Source organism: Lotus japonicus, chromosome 2, assembly GCF_012489685.1.
Source record: "Lotus japonicus ecotype B-129 chromosome 2, LjGifu_v1.2".
In the NCBI taxonomy this organism is placed as follows: Eukaryota; Viridiplantae; Streptophyta; class Magnoliopsida; order Fabales; family Fabaceae; genus Lotus; species Lotus japonicus.
The window spans coordinates 90,113,048-90,132,984 of NC_080042.1; the positions used below are offsets into that span (position 1 = coordinate 90,113,048).

The following is a 19,937-nucleotide window of genomic DNA, read 5'->3' on the forward strand; positions in this document are numbered from 1 at the left end:
TAAAATTTGCTTATGAAAACCCGAGTTAAAATTATGTTATTTATGTTGTAATACTTGTTGTGACAAGTGTACGTAATTAATTTTGTAGAATTGATTTTGTTTTATTAGTACCTTTGAACATCATTTTTAACTCGTTAGGATTGATTTTGACCAAATAAAGTGGTTCCCAAACATAGTCATAACTCTATAGTATAAAGCTACTCACAATATATTTGGGTTGATTAATATTTTATATAATAAATTGAAGAGTTTTAAACCATTCTATTTTTTTAAGCGTTTAATTTTGATGCACCGACGGTGTAAAGTTTTTTTACACCGTCAACCAATCAGATTTCAAAGATGTGAGAAAATCTCTCTTTTTATTTAATTTCATTAATTGACGAGACATATTTTTGAAATCTGATTGGTTGACGGTGCATCAAACTTTTTTTCTTTTTTTAAAGTGTACCAGAGCAATATCCATTGAAGAAGAATTCTTAGTATTTTAATTTTTTTTACTCTATCCTGTAACAAATTCTAGAGAAAGTATTAAATATTTTATATTTTCAAAATACTAAATATATTAATTTTTTATTTAACATGTTCTTTATATAGTACAGTAAGGAAAAAATTAGAATAATTTCAAACATGTTATGTATGGTTCAGGTGTGGTTGATTGTAGTCAAATATGTGTTAATTAAATGTTATTTTAACATTATATAGATAAAATACTAAAATTTTATAAATATTAAGAAATAATTTATTTTTAAAAGTAAGAAATTAAAATTAATGCATCTAAAAAACATACTAATATAGTGATAAATGACATACTTCATTCTAACTTCTTATTAGATTTTTTAACTAAAAGTGTTATTTAAAAAAAAACAAATAGTTTAAAACAAATGAAAATGTATTCATTCAAAATGGTTTCAGATTTACCAATTCTTTTTTGAGAAAAAGTTTGATGCACCGACGGTGTAAAGTTTTTTTACACCGTCAACTAATTAGATTTCAAGAATGTGAGAAAATCTCTCTTTTCATTTAATTTCTTTAATTGACATGTCACATCTTGAAATCTAATTGGTTGACGGTATAAAATTTTTTTACACCGTTGGTGCATCAAAATTAAACACTTCTAATTAAATGAATCTGATAGATTTCAATTCAACAAAATTAAATTTCTCATATTAACTGATTACTACACGCGCCAAGTAGTTATGAGTAGTACTAGATTGTTTTGTAGTGTAGGACACAGGTCTAGAGGAGAGGAGGTTAATGTGGTTGTTCCATGATTGATGGAGAAGTCAAAATGTTTGGTGAAAACCGCACGGGTGATTTTATTCTTAATTTTTTATTTTTTTATGGAGTACAAGTGGTGAAGTTATTCAACGTTATTGAACATTATTGTAGTTGACAATTTTTTTTTTTTTTGGTAAATTTGTAAACGAAATGATAAGTGGACATACAGATTTTACATAATCTAATATTTCTCAATTCTCATATTTTACCTCTTATTTTCCAATTCTCATATTTTCGATCATTTAATTAAATGAATATGATAGACTATGCAATCATTTAATTTTCGCATATTTTCTCGCCTCCACTCGCCTACGCCCAATCATCATCCCAAACTATGCCTCTCTGTGACTCCACCCGCAACTACCCATAGTCTTAGCGACCTCGACGTCTTCATCAACAATGTTGGTGAGATGGTGCCAGTCATGGTGTTTGTAAGGTTTAATGGTAAGATTGTGTGCGTTAGAGAAAACATCGCATTTCTCTTTCTTCTTTCGATTTGAAACCCTTCTTTTCCCCACAATCTCTCATTCCCTCCCAACTCGTTGAAACCCTTCTTCGTCCCAAAGGAACCTCACCCTTAATCTATTACTTCTTCCCATCTTCTTCTTGACCAATTCTAGGGCAAGCAATACTTCCTCAAATACACACAAGTCGAATCTAATTTGGAAAGTAAGACAATATTGTCAAGACCCAAAGCCACCATTCAGATCAAATCAATTAGGGTGATTGATGAAGTCACATAGAAACATGAAGGAGGCGGCACCATCCTCATGAGTGAAACTAAAGAACGAGAGCAAGAGTTTGAGAAAGAGATAAAACGTTAGAGAGAGAAAAGGGAGACCGACGAGGGAGAGAGATAATGTTAGAAGAGCTCTGCTTTGCTGGTTCAAACTCAACTAGGGTGGTTCAACACAATGGTGGGGGTCCTAGCGTTTCTAGCATGGGAATGGTGGAGAAGGAGGCGAGGGGAAGGTGGCGAGGGAGATGGTCCAAAATGCCCCTTGATACACCAGGGAACCAAATTTTTAAATGTCAACCCTATTCTTAACCATATACCTTAATATTTGATACTGTAAGATTGCGACACGTCTATTAAAGAATATTATTTAAAAATGTCATGCTAAGGCTGTAATTTGGAAAATATAACTAATACTCTCCTGAAATTGTAAAAGTGATAAATATTAGGGATAAACTATCAAAATAGTAATAACAGGAGGTAATACTTCATACTAGAACAAAATTGGAAAAATCATACAAAATACAAGTACACCTAATAATTTTCGAGAAACGAGAACTCCGGCGATGAGTCAAATATCAAATATATGTTCCACGCCTGTCGAATTCCATGATCAGTTTTAAGTTTTTCACTAAGTATGAAGTGGCATATAAATTACACTAGCAAAATTACAACACATAAGATACACATCAAACAAAATTGATATGAATTATCATAAATCCATCAAAAGTAAAAAAAAAGTACTTCTATATAAAATTTACAGTCAATAAAATCCCGGGTGATCTTTTCCAATGTGAAACTCTAACACTACGAAAAATACAAACAATTAACTTGGGCCGTGGGGTCCTACTATGCATTTTAAGAGACTGAAATTTGAAATTTGCAAATTCTGGGATAAAACCACTCAGCATCCATTCTATTGTACCGGGAAAGAACAATTCATAGCGCAGCACAGTGTGTATCTCAATTTTTTTTACTTACTAGCATGTAACTTACTTTGGCTTCTTCCGCATTCCCATCCGCGATTTAGCAAATCTAAAATTATCATTAAGTATACAAAACAAATGTTGGTGATGAGAAAAAAAAATCAATGAAAGAAAACAAACAGGTAACCAAAGGATACTCTAAACGCATTCCCTCGCCAGCTGGAGAGGAGTGAAGAATGGTGCCTTGCAGATTGTTTAGAGCATCAGCGGAGCTACCAACGTCCTGCACATAAAGTTAGCAATCAATCTGGGAGCTTTACAAGATGCACTTGTCGTGATAGTTCACAAAAACCTCCTAATAAAATCATGCAAATCAAATATGGGAATAACTATAATATTTAGGTAATAGTTTTATGCAATTTTCAACATGGCTTTCAATGCTTTCACAAGAAGAAGCATGCTGACTGCTGAGTGATAACACTCCCAAGGGTAAAACTTAGGTGCTATTCTTTAGGTACTTTTCATGTTGTTGACTTGTTGCCTAATTAAAAACTCAACTACCCACTTTCTTAATTCATTAACATAATTTTTCATTTTTTTATTCATGTCTCATCATATGCAGTGCAAAAAAAAAGGACAACAATAAAGAAACCTGGAAATCAACAAATGCAACTGGAGCCCCATATGTGCTCTGCATCTTCAGTTTCAAAAATCCAGGATATCTGATAGAAGATACATACACCAAAATAAAATCAACTTCAGCATCTACGGACTGTATAGATACGAAAATAATTCGAACAATACATATACACTGACCTAGAAAACACTTGTATTAGCTCTTGTTCATTACAAGACGGCCCCAGATTAGCTACAAATAAAGTTGCACAGGGGATTGTATTTTGAGGAATGTAAGGTATTGAACACTTTTTCTGTCAACACAAGATATGAAATAAAAACAATTACTTGAAGTGGAAAATGCAATAATTTTAAATTAACTATAGTCCTAGATGCAAGAGAAACAAGGAAAAACAACACGGTTAGATACAACAATTTAATAAAGCATAATAATGTTGACCAGCCTAATCCATGTAAAGCATATAACTGAGAAACATTGTACAGTTTAACCACAAATTTTAATAGTCTGGAAAAAAAAGATTATGAGAAAAGCATTTTGAGTTCACCACCGAAAGATTTAACCATTTAGAACAGCTAATAGAGGTAAATATCTTAAGGTGATGCAAAAAACAGATAGATTGAGTGCTACATAACACTAACCAGATTTCCATATAGACCATCATTGACAGCATTTCCATCAGCACTCCCATAACTTTTGCAGAAAACAAACAAACAGACAATTAGATGAGATAGCATGATATACAAAGGCAATAGCCCAAAAGAATTTCTCTTGTACTATAAACACATTAGTTATTTTCTTCTAATAATATAGAATGAGTTCCCCAACAGCAGCTCAAAATAATTAACTTGTAATATTGAAAAATGTGCTCTATTTGAGTTAGAAGCAATGACTTCCATATAATAAAGGTGTGATTAAGTAGTGCAGATGACCTTTGTGCAGATGGATAACCAATCGTGTTCATGTTGATAGAAGGATTACCCATTCCAGGCATGTGAATGCTGCTAACACCTGCTAGTGCCGAAGAGTGCAAAACATGTGCAATGTGAGATAAAAGTGTCCTTTTGTGTGATCAACATTTAACTAGTCTTTAAGCAAGAGATCATCAACATCAACCGCATATACATAGAACAACATCCTACACACTAAAACAATCTAGCACCATCTTACTTACCGGAATCAGGAGTCGCCCATGACGGTGCAGACCCTCTAGCTTTCTTATCCGAGCCACCTCTCTCATCATCTGCTCACCAATGTCAATCAACCATCACAATTCAATTCAAACCTCTTAAAATGTAAATGGGATTAGGAAAATAAGGTAATCAAGACACACACACACCTATCCGCGTTCGCTTAGATCTAGAGTTGGATTTGGCAAGATCAATATAAAGAGTTGAATTCTTTTCAAGATCAAACACCATCCCCTGCAAACCACAGCAATCAAAATATTCAATTCAGACACTGAAAACTGCTACTGAGCATGAAATGTATGTAACACAAAAGAGCCTTACATTCAGAGCATGCATTGCCATTACTGCAGATTGCTGATTCATGAACACAGCAAAAGCAAAAGGCTATCGGAACAAAAAATCACGTCACAGAAAGCATATCAGTAATCAATCAATGCAAACACAATTACAAGATAATCAAAACAGTTGAAAACGCTTTGCAGTTTGCAGAATCGATTATTATTGTACCTGTGATGAATTGGTGGGGCTACGAAGATGCGATGATTCGTAACCAGGAAATTCGCGGAAGAGGTTGTAGATTTCGCGGGGTTTTACATCTTCAGGGAGTCCAGCAACGAAGAGGGTACGGACCTCGTGTGTGGGGGATTGAGGAAGAGCGAAGGAATTGTAGAGAGGTTGTTGCTGGTGGTGAGGAACATACTGCGGATGCGGGAAAACGGTGCCGGGAGGAGGTGGCACCACCGTCATGATAGGCGGCGGCGGAGGTGGCTGATAATATGAATAATTGAGAAGGGCGGGTGGTTGGGTTTGAGCGTAGTAGGCAGCCATGTCGTCCATCGGAGCACGATTGCAGTGGTTCGGAAGCCCTAGAGTATTTCATTTCTCTCTCAACAACTCCTCTGTTTTTTTTGTTGAATTGTTGTGCTTTTCATTTTCTTGACAATATTGGGCTGGCCCATTAGGGAGCTGGTCTTCCTTATCTGGGCCTGGCCCACTGGGAGTTTTGCAGTGAAATTAATTTAACCTACTAAGTCTAGACTATAGATTGACCAAAAAAAAATTCTAGACTATTGCAAAGGAAAAAGAAAACTGAATGAAGAGAAAAATTGGAAGCAAGCAATTTATTTTTATCTTTCTCTTTCATGAACTTTACAATTTATAGTTAGGGTTCAACCCTTGGGGTGTGTATGTGAGTTCAATTTTGAGGAGAAGGAAAGGGAAGATGGATGCTTGTGAGTAGAGGCAGGCGGAGGAACATGAGTGGGGCCCATCGATGTCACAATCCTTTCTATCTTTTAGATTTTTATCTTAATATTATGTATGTATATTTTTCTTATGACCTTTGTAGTCAGCTTAATAAAATAGAATCAATACTATGTATTTTTTTTATGGCCCACTTCCAAACACGTACACAAGGTTGCTCAAATAAATTTATAAATTTTTGTAATTAGAACGTTATTATCGTCGCATTGATTCTTTTTTACAGTACTCGTTATGGTATGTTGGAGTGTTTTTACATGTGCCCATATACCAATACGTCTATAAAAAAAAAAGGCAAACTTAAAAATGTTGGTTGTGTTTTAAACAGCCGCCATGCCCCCCACAAGTAGCCAATAAGATGATGCTTAGTGTCTCATGTCTTTGTTTTAAGTTTCAAATTGTACTCCCTAGACTTCTAAAATTCTACATTTTACTCCCTAAACTATTTCCAATTTAATAAAATTGAAGAAAAATCTTTCTGCTGCTGCATCAACCTAAAAATCCCTTTCTCCTGAAACCACCTAGATCTTCATCTTCTTCCTTTCTTCAGCCGTCCCTGTGGTTTCGGCCGCCGTCGTTCATAAACGTGCCAGCGCTGTTTCTAACCGTAGTTCATGGGCATCGTTATCTGGTTCACTTCAAGAGTACACTCTGTCGCCGCTGTAGACCCCAATTCTTTTTTCGTCCTTCATCGTTTGCATAAACCATTTGAACCTTACTCCGCCACAAGCCTTTTTTATCTGATAAGAAGCACTTCCGCTGCAAGCCCCTTTTGGGGTTTTAAAATTATTCAGATCTCTATGAAATTTCTACTTTGAGATACATGAATTGATATTCTGGGTTCAAATTGATATTTTCATTCTTGGTTTCCATTCAATTGGTTGTTCAACAATTCAGTCTAGCCAATATTTTCTGATAACAATTCACACGAAACATGTTAGGCACATGTGGGAATTTATGATCACCTCTGCTATACAGTTTCACTCATGGAGGATGGGAGAGGAAGAGCACGACATCACAGACGAAGATGAACACAGAGGAGAGGAGGAAGGATTAGATTAATATTTGCCCCAAATCAACTTGAAATGTTTAAAATCAACTAAGGTTAAAATCAATTTGAAAATAATCAGAAAGTAAACATTTTCTAAAAAAAATTGTATTTTTAACACATAGTAAAACTTATAATAGAGATATTTAGAGGATCAATTTAAGAACTTTATAAGTTAAAATGACATGGCACATTTCCACACTTGGCATTCACTAATTGAGTATAAGAGAAACAACATTATAACCCCTCTCACCAACCAAGTCATACATTAGAATCACAACACTTCCCAACTACAAAATGAATGCTGAATATATAGCAAATAAATAAATAGGAAAATCAAAAACTAAACAATGATATTAAATTGTTGGTCACTTAAACAAATGATAAAACTGAACATATAGATAGTGTATGTTTGTATATATTCAAGTTGATCTAAGATGAAGGTAGCGTTTGATAGACAAGTGAGAATGGAACATAACATGAAATATGAGTTTCATTTTGTGTTTGTCATGTTTGCTTTTAAGATGGAATGAAACAAGGCAAAAGGTTTCAGGGATGAGACACTTTAGTTCCCTGAAAAATGATGGAATGGAAACACTCTCTTAAGATTTTTACATGGTAAAAAATACCTCTAATTTATATTTAAAATCTTTTGTATCAAAATAGTCTAAAATCACTTCTTAAAATAAAAAGCAATTATTATATTCATAGATAAAGTTAAATCCATTTCTGCTTTAAAAAAATCACTTAAATAAGGAAATATATCACTGTCGTTGGTCTCGTGCCTTTTATATTGCTCGTGCCATATAGCAGAGCTGAAAAAGTATATGTGCGTATACAAATAATTATCTCTTTTGCCAATACATTTTTTTTTCCCAGATTGATTGTATGTTATCAATGGCGGAAACGATTGATAACTAATGGAGTAGATGAATTATTCATATGACACGTCTTATTTCTCTTCACCAACTTTTTGGGTTTTAGTATTATGAATGATAAAATCATCCTCATATTATGGAGATCTAATCATACCATAATATGTAGTATAACTTAGAATAAGCAGTACTCGAGTTCCATGCTTGAAATTTTCTAATGTCAGTTTAATACACGTTGAAGTAAACAAATATTTTGATGTTTACTTATGTCAAATTACATGTGCATGACATGTGTATAATTAATTTGATTCCATCTATAATTCTGAAAATTATTATATATAGAACAAATTAAAATGTACTCAAAATTGAGCATCCTCGTCATTCAAAAAAAAAAAAAAAATTGAGCATCCTCAACCTACCTTAGTACTCACAAAACAATGGAGGAGCAAACTCAGTTAAAGTCTGCTTTCCTTCCATACCCGGTAACAAGTCACATAATCCCCCTGGTCGACATGGCCAGGCTCTTCGCCCTCCACGGCGTAGACGTCACCATAATAGCCACCGCACACACCGCCACCACCTTCCAAAAATCTATCAACCTCGACTCCAGCCGCGGCCGCTCCCTGGATCCGTCACTGTCTTCCACGATCTCCGAGTTGATTTCATCGTCACCGACATGTTCCATCCTTGGACTGTAGAGGCCGCTGCTAAATTGGGAATTCCCAGGATCATGTTTCATGCTGGAAGCTGCATGGCTTGCTCTGCAGGGCACTCTGTTCAACAAAACACACCTCATTTGAATGTTAAATCAGACACTGAAAAATTCACCATACCAGACTTGCCACACGAATTGAAGATGACAACTTTGCAGTTACCAGGATGGATGAGAACTTCGAATCAGTACACCAAGTTGATGAAGGAGATTGAAGAATCAGAGAAGAAGGGTTTCACATTGCTTTTCAACAGCTTCTACGAGCTGGAGAACGATTACCACGAGCATTATAAAAGAGCTATAGGAACCAAATGTCTGGGATTAGGACCCGTTTCGTTGTGGGTTAACCATGATGACTCTGAAAAGGCTGCAAGAGGGCATGAAAAAACAGAGGAAAGAGGATGGTTGAAATGGCTTTGTTCCAAACCAGAGGGCTCTGTTTTGTATGTTAGTTTAGGGAGTTGAACAAGTTCCCTTACTCTCAGCTAGTTGAAATGGCGCAAGCACTTGAAGATTCAGGGCATTGTTTCATCTGGGTGGTTAGGAAAAACGACGAGGGTGGAAGAGGTGATAGCTTTCTAGAAGAGTTTGAGAAGAGAATGAAAGATAGCAATCAAGGTTTTTTGATTTGGGGTTGGGCGCCACAGCTGCTGATTCTGGAGAATCCGACGATGGGAGGATTGGTAACTCATGCCGGATGGAACACGGTGGTGGAAAGTGTGAATGCAGGGTTGCCGATGGTGACATGGCCTCTGTTTGCAGAGCATTTTTTCAATGAGAAGCTAGTGGTGGATGTGTTGGGAATTGGGGTGCAGTGGGAGCGAAGGAATGGAGAAACTGGAACGAGTTCGGGGATGAGCTTGTGACAAGGGATGAGATCGGGAGGGCAATTGCTTTGTTGATGGATGATGGAGAGAAAAGTGCAGAAATGAGGAACAGAGCAAGAGCGCTTAGCGATGCAGCAAAGAGAGCAATACAAGTTGGTGGATCTTCTCACAACAATATTGTAGAGTTGATTCAGGAGCTAAAGTCCCTCAAACTTTCCAATAGTTTGCCATGAAGTAATGTGACGAAAAGGTGGTTGCAATAAAGACCTGAATGGGAATTCTATAACTTGAATATAAAGTTATTGTTGCTCGGGAAAAAAAGGTTAGGGGTTGTGTAAGTATCCATGGATAAAGTTTCCTTAAATAATATGAGTTTAATTTTAGTGCACGGATAGTGCAAAGTTTTTTTACACTATCAACCAATCAAATTTTAAAAATTTGTCATGTTAATTAATTTAATTAAATAAAAATTGCATCTTTCCCACATTTACAAATTCTGATTGGTTGACAGTGTAAAATTTTTTTATATTGAGTGCATGAAACTTTTTCTCAAATAATATTTGTTTTAGATTGATAAATGATATGTAAGATATATATACATATGAAAATGTATATGCAAATTTTTAGTCCTATATTATATTATGTTGAATGTTATTGGCTCACCAATGATTATATAGTGATTTTTCTAAAACTTTGCTTAAGATATATAGACAACCTCAAACTTTAGATATGTTGTTTGACATTGGTGCAAAGTCAGCCTTTGAGGAGGCATAAGTTTGCAATGTTAGTTTAGGATGTCAAGGATCGACCACCTTTGCTGGGATTGGAATATTTATTTTATTCTTAATTTGAGATAGGTTAATGTTTGTGTGGATTTCACGGTGAAGTACCTTTTTTTATAAGCAAAGAATATATTGAATAAGCACAAGGGTGTTAACCTATTACAAAAGGAAGAAGGAAAAGAACAGGAAAAAACAGATTCAAAGTATGAGCCAGGACTTTGAAACAGACCCCAGCCAAGTTACTGTAGCCCTAAATCCAACCCTCAATGTGAGACAATACATAGAAAATCCCATCCAATGTATCCCCCTTAAAAACACACGAAGAAAACGGGAGGATTGAGAAATGAAATAGAAACAACATGCAATGAGGTTGAGGTGAGGTAGTATCGTGAATAAGGATGCATTCTTGTAATAACACAGAGGCAAATTCTTGTAAGAATGCATGTGGTGATGACACATAATCGAAAAGCTTCAGGTAAACTAAGGTACACACATCTTCTAACTTAAACCCTAATTAGTTAGACTTCATCCAATCATATCTCTATTTTCTTTTTCTTTCACAATCTTGTCCTATATCTTATTTGTTTTATTGTCTCTATTTTAGTCAACAGTTGAACCAGGTAACCGAACACCATGTGAATGCTGAATTGCAAGCAAAGCCATGAAAAACAAAACAAACTATATTATACAACAATTGAATCACTGTCATAAAATGATAACAAATCTTCAGATGAGATCATGAGATGAGATCAGCACTCGAGTTCCACGATGGAAAAAAACAATTGTCTGATACAGTATACATTGGTTGACTAAACATAGCTAGAGTATGCACTCGAGTTCCTCGTGGGAAATAAACAATTATAGTTTTAGTTAACTTTCTATTATTTGCTCGGGTTAGCGCCAAAACATATGAGAAAAACAGCGAAGATGAACATAAATGTATGCAATTGGGGCACCTAGCCTCGTAGATTTAAGGCAATCTACCCTGATATGCAAAAACAGAGAAAGAACAACACATAACCAAATACAAAATATACTGGTTTTTCTCACCTCAACCTTGCCAAAACTCGAGTAGTATCATGGAGAAGCAAGCTGAGCTGAAGGCAATTTTCCTTCCATTTTTGTCAACAAGTCACATAATTCCCCTGGTGGACATGGCCAGACTCTTCGCCCTTCACGGCGTAGATGTCACCATCATCACCACCACACACAATGCCACCATGTTCCAGAAATCCATTGACCTTGATTCCAGTCGCGGTCGCTCCATCAGAACCCATGTCGTTGAATTCCCAGCTGACAAAGTGGGTCTTCCAGTGGGGATTGAATCATTCAGTGTCAACACCCCTCGTGAGATGAACCCCAAAATCTACATGGGCTTGGCAATTCTGCAACCAGAATTCGAGCGTCTCTTTCACGATCTTCAAGCTGATTTCATTGTCACCGACATGTTCCACCCTTGGTCTGTAGATGCTGCTGCTAAGTTGGGAATTCCCAGGATCATGTTTCATGGTGCAAGCTACCTAGCTCGCTCTGCTGCGCATTCTGTGGAACAGTACGCATCCCATTTGAATGTGGATTCAGACACCGAAAAATTTACCTTACCTGACTTGCCGGACAAGTTGGAGATGACACGTTTGCAGTTACCAGACTGGCTTAGATCCCCAAATCAATACACAATGTTGATGAAGATGATTAAAGAATCAGAGAAGAAGAGTTTTGGGTCAGTGTTCAACAGTTTCTATGAATTGGAGAGTGCTTATTACGAGCATTACAAGAGAGTCATGGGAACCAGGAGTTGGGGATTAGGACCAGTGTCTTTATGGGTTAACCAAGATGCTGAGGATAAAGCTGCAAGAGGGTATGCAAAGGAAGAAGATGAGGAAGGAGGGTGTCTGAAATGGCTCAGTTCCAAGCCAGAGGGCTCTGTTTTGTATGTCAGTTTTGGGAGCATGAATAAGTTTCCTTATTCTCAGCTTGTTGAAATTGCGCACGCACTTGAAGGTTCAGGGCATAATTTCATTTGGGTGGTTAGGAAAAATGATGAGGGTGGAGAAGATGGTTGCTTTCTGGAAGAGTTTGAGAAGAGAGTGAGAGAAAGTAACAAAGGTTATCTGATTTGGGGTTGGGCACCACAGTTGTTGATTCTGGAGAGTCCGAAGATTGGAGGATTGGTGGCTCACGCCGGTTGGAACACGGTGGTGGAAAGTGTAAATGCAGGGTTGCCAATGGTGACATGGCCTCTATTTGCAGAGCATTTCTTCAATGAGAAGCTGGTGGTGGATGTGCTGAGAATCGGGGTTCCTGTGGGAGCAAAGGAATGGAGAAACTGGAACGAGTTTGGGAATGAGGCAATAACACGGGAAGAGATTGGAAGGGCAATTGCTTTGTTGATGGATGATGGAAAGGAAGGTGCAGAAATGAGGGAAAGAGCAAGAGCGCTCAGCGATGCAGCAAAGAAAGCTGTGCAAGTTGGTGGATCTTCTCACAACAATATTGTAGAGTTGATTCAAGAACTCAAGTCCCTCACACTTTCCAAAAATCTGCCATAAAATAGTGTGTTGTGTGTGCGTGCCAAAAATGATTTTGAATAAAGTTCAATTTAACTTCTTCACATCAGTCATATATACTTATAAAAACAAAATGCATTTCATTTGAGCATAGTTCTCTCTTTAGCAATTGCATGTTTCTTTCTGAATTCACGTTCAACGTGGCAAATCCAAACACAGGCTAAGCATTCTACTTTCAGAACACTGAAGGTAGTTCTGATTCGGCGGATGTGAAAAGCAATTTATTTTTGTTCTAGGACAAGATTTTGGAGATCCATTCTCATCCTTCACATGTTTGGAAAAAAATAAATAAACAGAAAACAGTTTTCAGGGAGAATCTTGGCTTCAGATTGAATTCAAAGTGTTTATAGAAACACACCTAATTTTCACAAATGAAAGGTCGAAGAAAATTCTAGATATAGACAGCACAGAATGTGAAGGAAGCTACTAATATAATGCTTCAGGATTCGATAATTTCGAATTGTAGATATCGCTAGCAATATTGACTGACTGGAATTACATTAAATGCCACTATGTCATGGTGCATGCACCTCATGAATTTAGTATGCGGAGTAACTACCAACTATAATGCATCCTGGTTAAAATGACCAAGAGAGAATATCCAGGCTACCAGACTTTAGATTTGAGCGAAAATGGTCAAAAACTCAAAATTCCACTTTCTTCTGGTATCCATAACACATTCAGGCATCAGCAAATAAATTTACATGATAAATTTCAAAAGCCAACCTAAGCAACCACTACCTCAACATCACTATGCCGAGAATCAATTAGGGTTGATTGATTCATTCAAAGAGTGCAAGTGTGCAACACCTGGACCAATTTAATGAATACTCTCCCCGCTTCTTTATAGGGGGAGGAATCCACAAGGTCAATCAAGGAGCAATCACAGCACAGGTCGATGCTTCATCATCACCTGGCTTGGAAGCAAAATTTTCAGTGATAATTTATGCTGCCACGGGACATGGATAAAAGTGTCAATTGACAAACCAATAGTCCTTTGCTTGATCTCCAGAATGGAAACAGAAAAATCAGAACTAAAAAAACTCAGAAGCCATAATGTCATATAGCTATCCATTTAAATAGGAAATGTACCAGCGAACCAGACACAGCAATTGTCACCAATAAGTATTATTGGTTGACTTCACATTGTTATATATTAACATGTTATCCAGACCTGAGAGCAAGTAGAAATAGTTAAAACCAACCACGGAGTCTGCATATTTTGGCAGCCAACAATAGCATAACAATTTCAACACAAGAAATAGCAGGCAAAATCTACCACACTAGAATAGTTCCTAAAGTGAACAGATATAGCACTAGACAAGAGGTGGGTATTGCTTTGCCTGCTGCCGGACCCTTCTCTTATACTCTGTTGCATCCTGCACGAGAAATTCTAATGTGAGGACACATCTTTATAATAATAAGAAAAAAAACTGACACCCTCAACTAATTGGCAATAGAGCTCACCATTACATGACACATACATAACATAACCATTTATCAGCACCTATTCTTATGGCACTATGTTCACTGACCAAAGATTTAACTTGCATAATGTTTGGTTGGAAGGGAATTGAGGGGAGGGGAAGAGTTTCCTTTAAGTTATCTTGTTTGGTTCAATTGGTAAGAGAGAAGGGGAATGATAAATGTTCTTTCTCATGTTAGTTTCTTGAATCTCGATAAAAGTAAAATTGTTTTAAAATCTCTTCCTTCCCTTCGAGAATCAAACAGCAAAAGGGTTACTCCCCCTCTATTCCCCTTGACCAAAGAGGATAAGATTAAAAATCCCTCCCCTCCCCTCCTTTGAACCAAACACACCCTTAAGAGCTAAGATATTATTAACATTTCTTACGGTACAGGAGACATATCTAGAAAATTTAAAAGTATAATACAGCCACTACCCACTTTGCCTCGATTAATACTGTAAGTTGTTCTTTACTCTTTGAGAAGTAGGATTTATCAGGTTAGCTACCTGGATGAATAGATGATAGCCTTCTGTCTGGGCAGGGTCAGCAGGATTTGGCTGATCAAGCAGGTCTTGGATGCCCACTAGAATTTGCTTCACAGTTATAGCTGGTCTCCACCCCTGATATTAGAATGATTTTCAAAATCAGTACATTCAGAAGCAAGTAACAAAAACAGTATAATAGTTGTTAACAGTATAGCGATTATCAAAAGAACAACACTTACACTATCCTCATTAAGTATGGACAAGCAAACAGTTCCAGATGGATATACATTAGGGTGGAAGAAACCCTGAGGGAACTTGCACTTTGGAGGCTTGCTAGGGTAGTCTTCACTGAAGTGCATCGTCAGGGGGTAATACCCATTTTCCCAATCAGTCTGCAGCCAACGAATGAAACGCAGAGTAATTACCATCAAGAAGATATAACAACACCCACTATTGAACAAGCAGCTCATTCATTCACACATCCAATCCAAGCCATGATCTCAGAAACCGGAATCCACAAGCGGAATAATTATCATCAAATCAAATGACAAGTAAATAACAACAGCGCCGATTGTCCAAAAAAACTGCTCATTCATTTTGCAAACATAAAGAACATGATTCATTAACCTAAGCTTTCAATGACAAGTTAAACAGTATTACAGTACTTATTTCCCTTAATCTCCCTATTGTTTCATGGGTGTATGGACCTAATTCGAAGCAGAAGCTTTAATTGCGCACATCAGTAACAATGATTAGAATTAATCTAGGGTTAAAAGTTAACATACAAGATAATTTAATTCAATTTTCTACAAAATCAGGATAAGCAACAACGCAAGTACGAATCAAGAGGGAGAATTAGGGCACAATTGAAGAGAGAGAGAGAGCGAGGAAGAAGAACGAACCCCAGTTTTGCCAGGAATAGTGCAATGCCAGACCATCATATTGACGGTGCCATCAGGTTGCGTCTCGGGCTTGGCAACGAAACCCTAAATTGAGAAACGAGAAGACGATGGCATAAAAGTGAAAACAAGAAATTGAGAGGACGAAAGTGTAAAGTTAAAAAAAAGGGGGGAAGAGATACTCACATGGGGATGGTTCTTCCGCCATGACTTTCTCTCCTCGGCGAGGCGTCCACGAGCAATACCACCAGACATGGCTTTCTCTTCCAAAAAAAATCAATTTCTCACGAAGAAGAAGAAGAAGAATAATCGATTTCTACAATATTCGATTCGATAAACAACAACACTGTGAAACCCTAATGAATAAGATGATTCCACTACCCTGATTTTCTGCACCCTTTTTTTTTTTTCTCTAGAACCTTCTTTCTTAATCTAATAAATGGAAAGTTGGAAACTAGCACTAACCACGGATTCAAACAAACAATGTCTTACTGTCAACGCGTGAGAATCACGCCACCCACCCTCTCTCTGCCCACACTGTTTCACGTGATCAATGCTACTTTTTTTTTTGACGGTGACCAATGGTCCTTTTCCTCAAATAAATATTTTGAGTTTAATGGATATGCACTGATAGTGTCAAATAGTTTTACACAGACATCTAATTGAATTCCGCCAAATCAGAAAATATCTTATTCTTTTAATTAAAATTAAAGTCAAATGTGATTATTTCTCCTATGTGGCATGCTTTGATTAAATGACTGTGTAAAACTATTTTACACTGTCAGTGTATATCCATTAAACTCAAATATTTTTTAGGAAAATATATCAAATCAAATAAACTATAATAAACTTCTAAATTTAAGTTACCAAAAAAAATTCTAAATGTATGTGTAATTTTTTGTGCCCACTAGGGTGGGTAACTTTCTTTTTGGTCCACCGATGGACCAAAGAGATTTTCAGTAATTTCCAAACATCATCCCCAATCCTTCCCTTTCTCCCCTACTGCTGCCCCACCCTTCTCGTTTCCCCACTGCCACCTACCTTCCCTCAATAAGCTGCAAACATTAATCTTTTCTATCTCTTAAGTGTAAACCTCTTTCTCAATACTTGTAAATCAAATAGTTTTCTTCCTCGGTTTTTCATTTCAATTCCAATTCCACTTTTAAACTACTACAAACCCAAATAATATAATCAGGATTTTCTTAACCTTCCCAATCTCATTGAACCTGAGAAAATTTCACTGCTTTATTTGCAGAAGAGGAATTTAACTTAATCTGGAAAGGAGGAAAAATCTGGAAGCAAACTAGGTGTTTCAGATCTGCAAAAAGAGGAATTTTTCAGATCTACAAGGAGTGTCGGTGCCATTTTTCTTCTTCTTCTACCTTACTTATTACACCTTCCTCCTCCCCTTTCTCTCTGTGTTTCTTTTCTCCTTTCTCCCTGTTTATCCTTTTATTTTCTCAGAACACAAAAAAAAAAAAAATGCCTGCAACTGCAACAACAGAGAACAATCAAGGCTGGAGCACGCAGATCTCACGCGCCTGAGGGAGAGGAGGGCGGCGCGGGGGAGTGCGAGCAAGACAGAGGTTGGAGCGACCGGTGGTACACTTGGGTGGCGCGGGTCGCTGGTCACACGCGGGCACAAGTGGTTTTGGAACACCAGATGGTGTGGCCAGTGATGGAACTTAAAACCTCACCGCAGCTGGGAGAAGAAGAGCTGGTAATAGGAGTGGATGTAGGAATTGTCAAATTATATTTTTACCCTTTTTATCATCAATCAATCCTAACCATTCAATGAAAAAATATTCTAAGATTCTCAAATTTAATGGTTGTAAATGATGGTCCATGGGTGGACCAAAAAAAAGGTTGCCCACCCTAGTGGGCACCGTAATTTTTTTAGTTTAATAAAGATAGACATCAATTTTACCCAATAATTCAATTGAGTTTCAAATCTTTGCGGGTTTCGGCTGACCGAAATGATATAAGATGACGTAATAAGCTTTGACTAAACCTAAAAGGAGACGTGCAAGCAACAAACAAGCTAGTCGTTGCAATCATTCTCAAATATTATTGTTCCCTTTTATGAGTAGGTATTTCTGTTTTCCTCCTCAACACAAAAGTAATCACTCAATTCACTTTCCCTTTCTCATAATTGTAATCGTGTGATCATTGCCCTGGTAATAATAATATACCACTTATTCAAGAGGCCTTAGTTTTATAAAGGATTTCTCAGGTCTTATATAGACATGTTCACTTGAAAATTCTTTAAGATAACTTTGTCAACTTTGTTCTTAGGATTTTTTTACAAGTTATTGATTTTTTTTCCAGTGATATTCTTATAACAATAGGTCTTGTAAGAAAATTGTTGAAGAAGGAGAGCACATCACTCATTTTTTTTTTATTTATGGGTGCAAACACGTTCAAAAAAGTACGACAACACCTCTAAACATATAACTGTTTTAGCAATAAAACTTATCTCATTACTCATACATGAATTCAGCTCACTTACCACTAGATTCCTCATTCATGTATGTGTTGTAATTTTGTGAGAAAGCATAATATATTACGTAATGATTGTTTTTGCTAAAGTGTGATATTGTTTATACAAGGTTTATCTCTATTTCTTTGATTTAATTGTAGATTGTGATAGCAGTTTATAACTAATTCATATTGTAAAAAAAACCAATAATCATGAAATAGTCTTGGCCTTTAGATATTTTATTTTTGTTACACTTGAAATAAAGCCCTTCAGACTAATAATACAAAAAATCATTTTAAATAAGCGAGAATGCATAATAAAGTCATTTTTAAATTTGTTTTTATTCAATGTAGCATTCTTTTTTTTTTGTCAAAATGTAGCATTCATCACACCAACAAGAACTATAAGAAAGCACAAAGGCCAATACTACAATTCAGCTGAGCCCAACATGAGAAAATCACTAAACTTTTTAAAAAGGGGAACTTCTATAAGGAAAAAAAAATAACTTGCCTTACACAATGCAGATCAAAACCGTAGTAACCCATGAATTCGCTCGCCCAATTGGGGGCGATGAGGATACAAGCGGCCCACATTTTCTTTGAAGAAACTTAAATATTGGAGATTACTTTTGAGTTTTTTTTTTTTTTTTTTTTAAATTCCTTCAAAGAAAAATATTGGAGATTACTTTTGAGATTAGACAAAAAAAAAAATCTTTTGAGTTTGCATACACAGATTACATTATCGTTAGTAAAACTTTATTTGTAGTTTTGCACGGTTATTCAATTAAATTCAGTCACATTGAGAAATGAATTTTTATTTAAAATTAAAATTTAAAATACGTTATTCTTCTTTTTAAATGACATGTGTGATTAATTATCAATTTAAAATTGTTTTTATTTCTGGTGTATATCTATTAAACTCTTGCATACACCATAAACTAATATTTTTACAAGTTCATTGTAGTGGTTAGATACTTTATACCCTTAAGCAAGTGATCACTGTTTGAAATGTCAGCGCGCTGTCGATAATAGGAATCAAAATATTTTAAAATAAAATAAGTTTATCAAGAAGGGCGCACTTTAGATAAGAAAATGTAAAAATATAATTGTTTATTTTGAACTTAAAAACATCACAATTTATTGTATATGTTAGCATATTCAGGTGAATAGTATTGATTTACTTACCTCCATTTTTTATTTCATACATCAATTTAGTGACATTTATTTTTATTTTTTTATCGGGTTGTCTAAATGACCTATGATAAAGTTTGGGTTAAATAACTCAACATCCAATCACATTGAAGATAAATGAGTTGTAAATAAATTAATAAATAAAATATAGAAATTTCAACTCACCTATCTCCAGTGTGATTGGATGATGGGTTATTTAACCCAAACTTTATCATGGGTCATGGGTCATTTAGACAACCACTTTTTTATCACTCTAAATATCTACTATCATTGAATATCTAACAAAGTCTTGTCTACTGTCTATCCTTCTCTAACCATTCATTCCTTTCACCTTCATTATTGCATTTTCAGCAATTGGGAATCAGCCCTAAGTAACAAGTAGATGCTAAGTTGAACACTCCAATAACAATTCCATTCGTTTTTGTTTTGTTTTCTTCAGATAATCACTTTAATATTATGATTACCACCAAGTACAAAAATGATACTCACTTGTACTTCAACAAGGAGCGTAATCGTTGCAGGTACTGAGTCCCCTTCATAGTGAGCTACTTGTTCAAGAAGTTCCTAATATTCTACACAGGTT

General features: G+C 36.0%; 3 protein-coding genes, 1 long non-coding RNA gene and 1 pseudogene across 5 annotated transcripts; 3 read left to right on the forward strand and 2 right to left on the reverse strand.

Moving 5' to 3' along the window:
- Window positions 1-2,619: 2,619 nt before the first annotated feature.
- Window positions 2,620-5,668, reverse strand: LOC130740853 (U1 small nuclear ribonucleoprotein A). Of its 2 annotated transcripts, none has more exons than XM_057593564.1 (10): window positions 5,272-5,668; window positions 5,086-5,148; window positions 4,914-4,998; window positions 4,749-4,817; window positions 4,507-4,585; window positions 4,216-4,267; window positions 3,757-3,869; window positions 3,593-3,662; window positions 3,138-3,223; window positions 2,620-3,049 (listed from the first exon to the last, which is right to left on the reverse strand). In XM_057593564.1, the coding sequence occupies exons 1-10, from the start codon at window positions 5,599-5,601 to the stop codon at window positions 3,007-3,009; spliced, it is 990 nt and encodes a 329-aa protein (XP_057449547.1). In that variant the 5' UTR covers window positions 5,602-5,668; the 3' UTR covers window positions 2,620-3,006. The 2 variants fall into 2 exon arrangements, with proteins under 2 accessions (XP_057449547.1, XP_057449546.1); XM_057593563.1 differs by having other exon boundaries at window positions 4,507-4,588.
- A 2,716-nt stretch (window positions 5,669-8,384) lies between these two features.
- LOC130740855 (soyasapogenol B glucuronide galactosyltransferase-like) lies at window positions 8,385-9,972 on the forward strand (annotated as a pseudogene).
- A 1,210-nt stretch (window positions 9,973-11,182) lies between these two features.
- Window positions 11,183-12,879, forward strand: LOC130740854 (soyasapogenol B glucuronide galactosyltransferase-like). The gene has a single exon (XM_057593566.1). It carries the CDS (start codon window positions 11,348-11,350, stop codon window positions 12,815-12,817), a length of 1,470 nt encoding a protein of 489 aa, XP_057449549.1. The 5' UTR covers window positions 11,183-11,347; the 3' UTR covers window positions 12,818-12,879.
- A 997-nt stretch (window positions 12,880-13,876) lies between these two features.
- LOC130740856 (SUMO-conjugating enzyme SCE1) lies at window positions 13,877-16,128 on the reverse strand. Its single transcript, XM_057593567.1, has 5 exons — window positions 15,872-16,128; window positions 15,689-15,772; window positions 15,026-15,178; window positions 14,808-14,921; window positions 13,877-14,214 (listed from the first exon to the last, which is right to left on the reverse strand). The coding sequence occupies exons 1-5, from the start codon at window positions 15,938-15,940 to the stop codon at window positions 14,152-14,154; spliced, it is 483 nt and encodes a 160-aa protein (XP_057449550.1). The 5' UTR covers window positions 15,941-16,128; the 3' UTR covers window positions 13,877-14,151.
- Window positions 16,129-16,523: 395 nt separating this feature from the next.
- LOC130740857 (uncharacterized) lies at window positions 16,524-17,506 on the forward strand. The gene is made up of 2 exons (XR_009020273.1): window positions 16,524-16,772; window positions 16,941-17,506. It is a non-coding gene; the product is annotated as an uncharacterized LOC130740857 (long non-coding RNA).
- The last annotated feature ends 2,431 nt before the right edge of the window (window positions 17,507-19,937 follow it).

Bases quoted from the DNA above. Each gene is read 5' to 3' on its own strand.
- LOC130740856 (XM_057593567.1), bottom strand. From the start codon at position 15,940: ATGTCTGGTGGTATTGCTCGTGGACGCCTCGCCGAGGAGAGAAAGTCA. The intron at 14,922-15,025 runs GTAAGTGTTGTT...TTCTAATATCAG, and splicing joins CCATACTTAATGAGGATAGT to GGGTGGAGACCAGCTATAAC. The intron at 14,215-14,807 runs GTAGCTAACCTG...TTTCTCGTGCAG, and splicing joins GCTATCATCTATTCATCCAG to GATGCAACAGAGTATAAGAG.
- LOC130740854 (XM_057593566.1), top strand. From the start codon at position 11,348: ATGGAGAAGCAAGCTGAGCTGAAGGCAATTTTCCTTCCATTTTTGTCA.
- LOC130740853 (XM_057593563.1), bottom strand. From the start codon at position 5,601: ATGGACGACATGGCTGCCTACTACGCTCAAACCCAACCACCCGCCCTT. The intron at 5,149-5,271 runs GTACAATAATAA...TTGTTCCGATAG, and splicing joins GCCCCACCAATTCATCACAG to CCTTTTGCTTTTGCTGTGTT. The intron at 3,224-3,592 runs GTTTCTTTATTG...CTTTATGTGCAG, and splicing joins TTGCATTTGTTGATTTCCAG to GACGTTGGTAGCTCCGCTGA.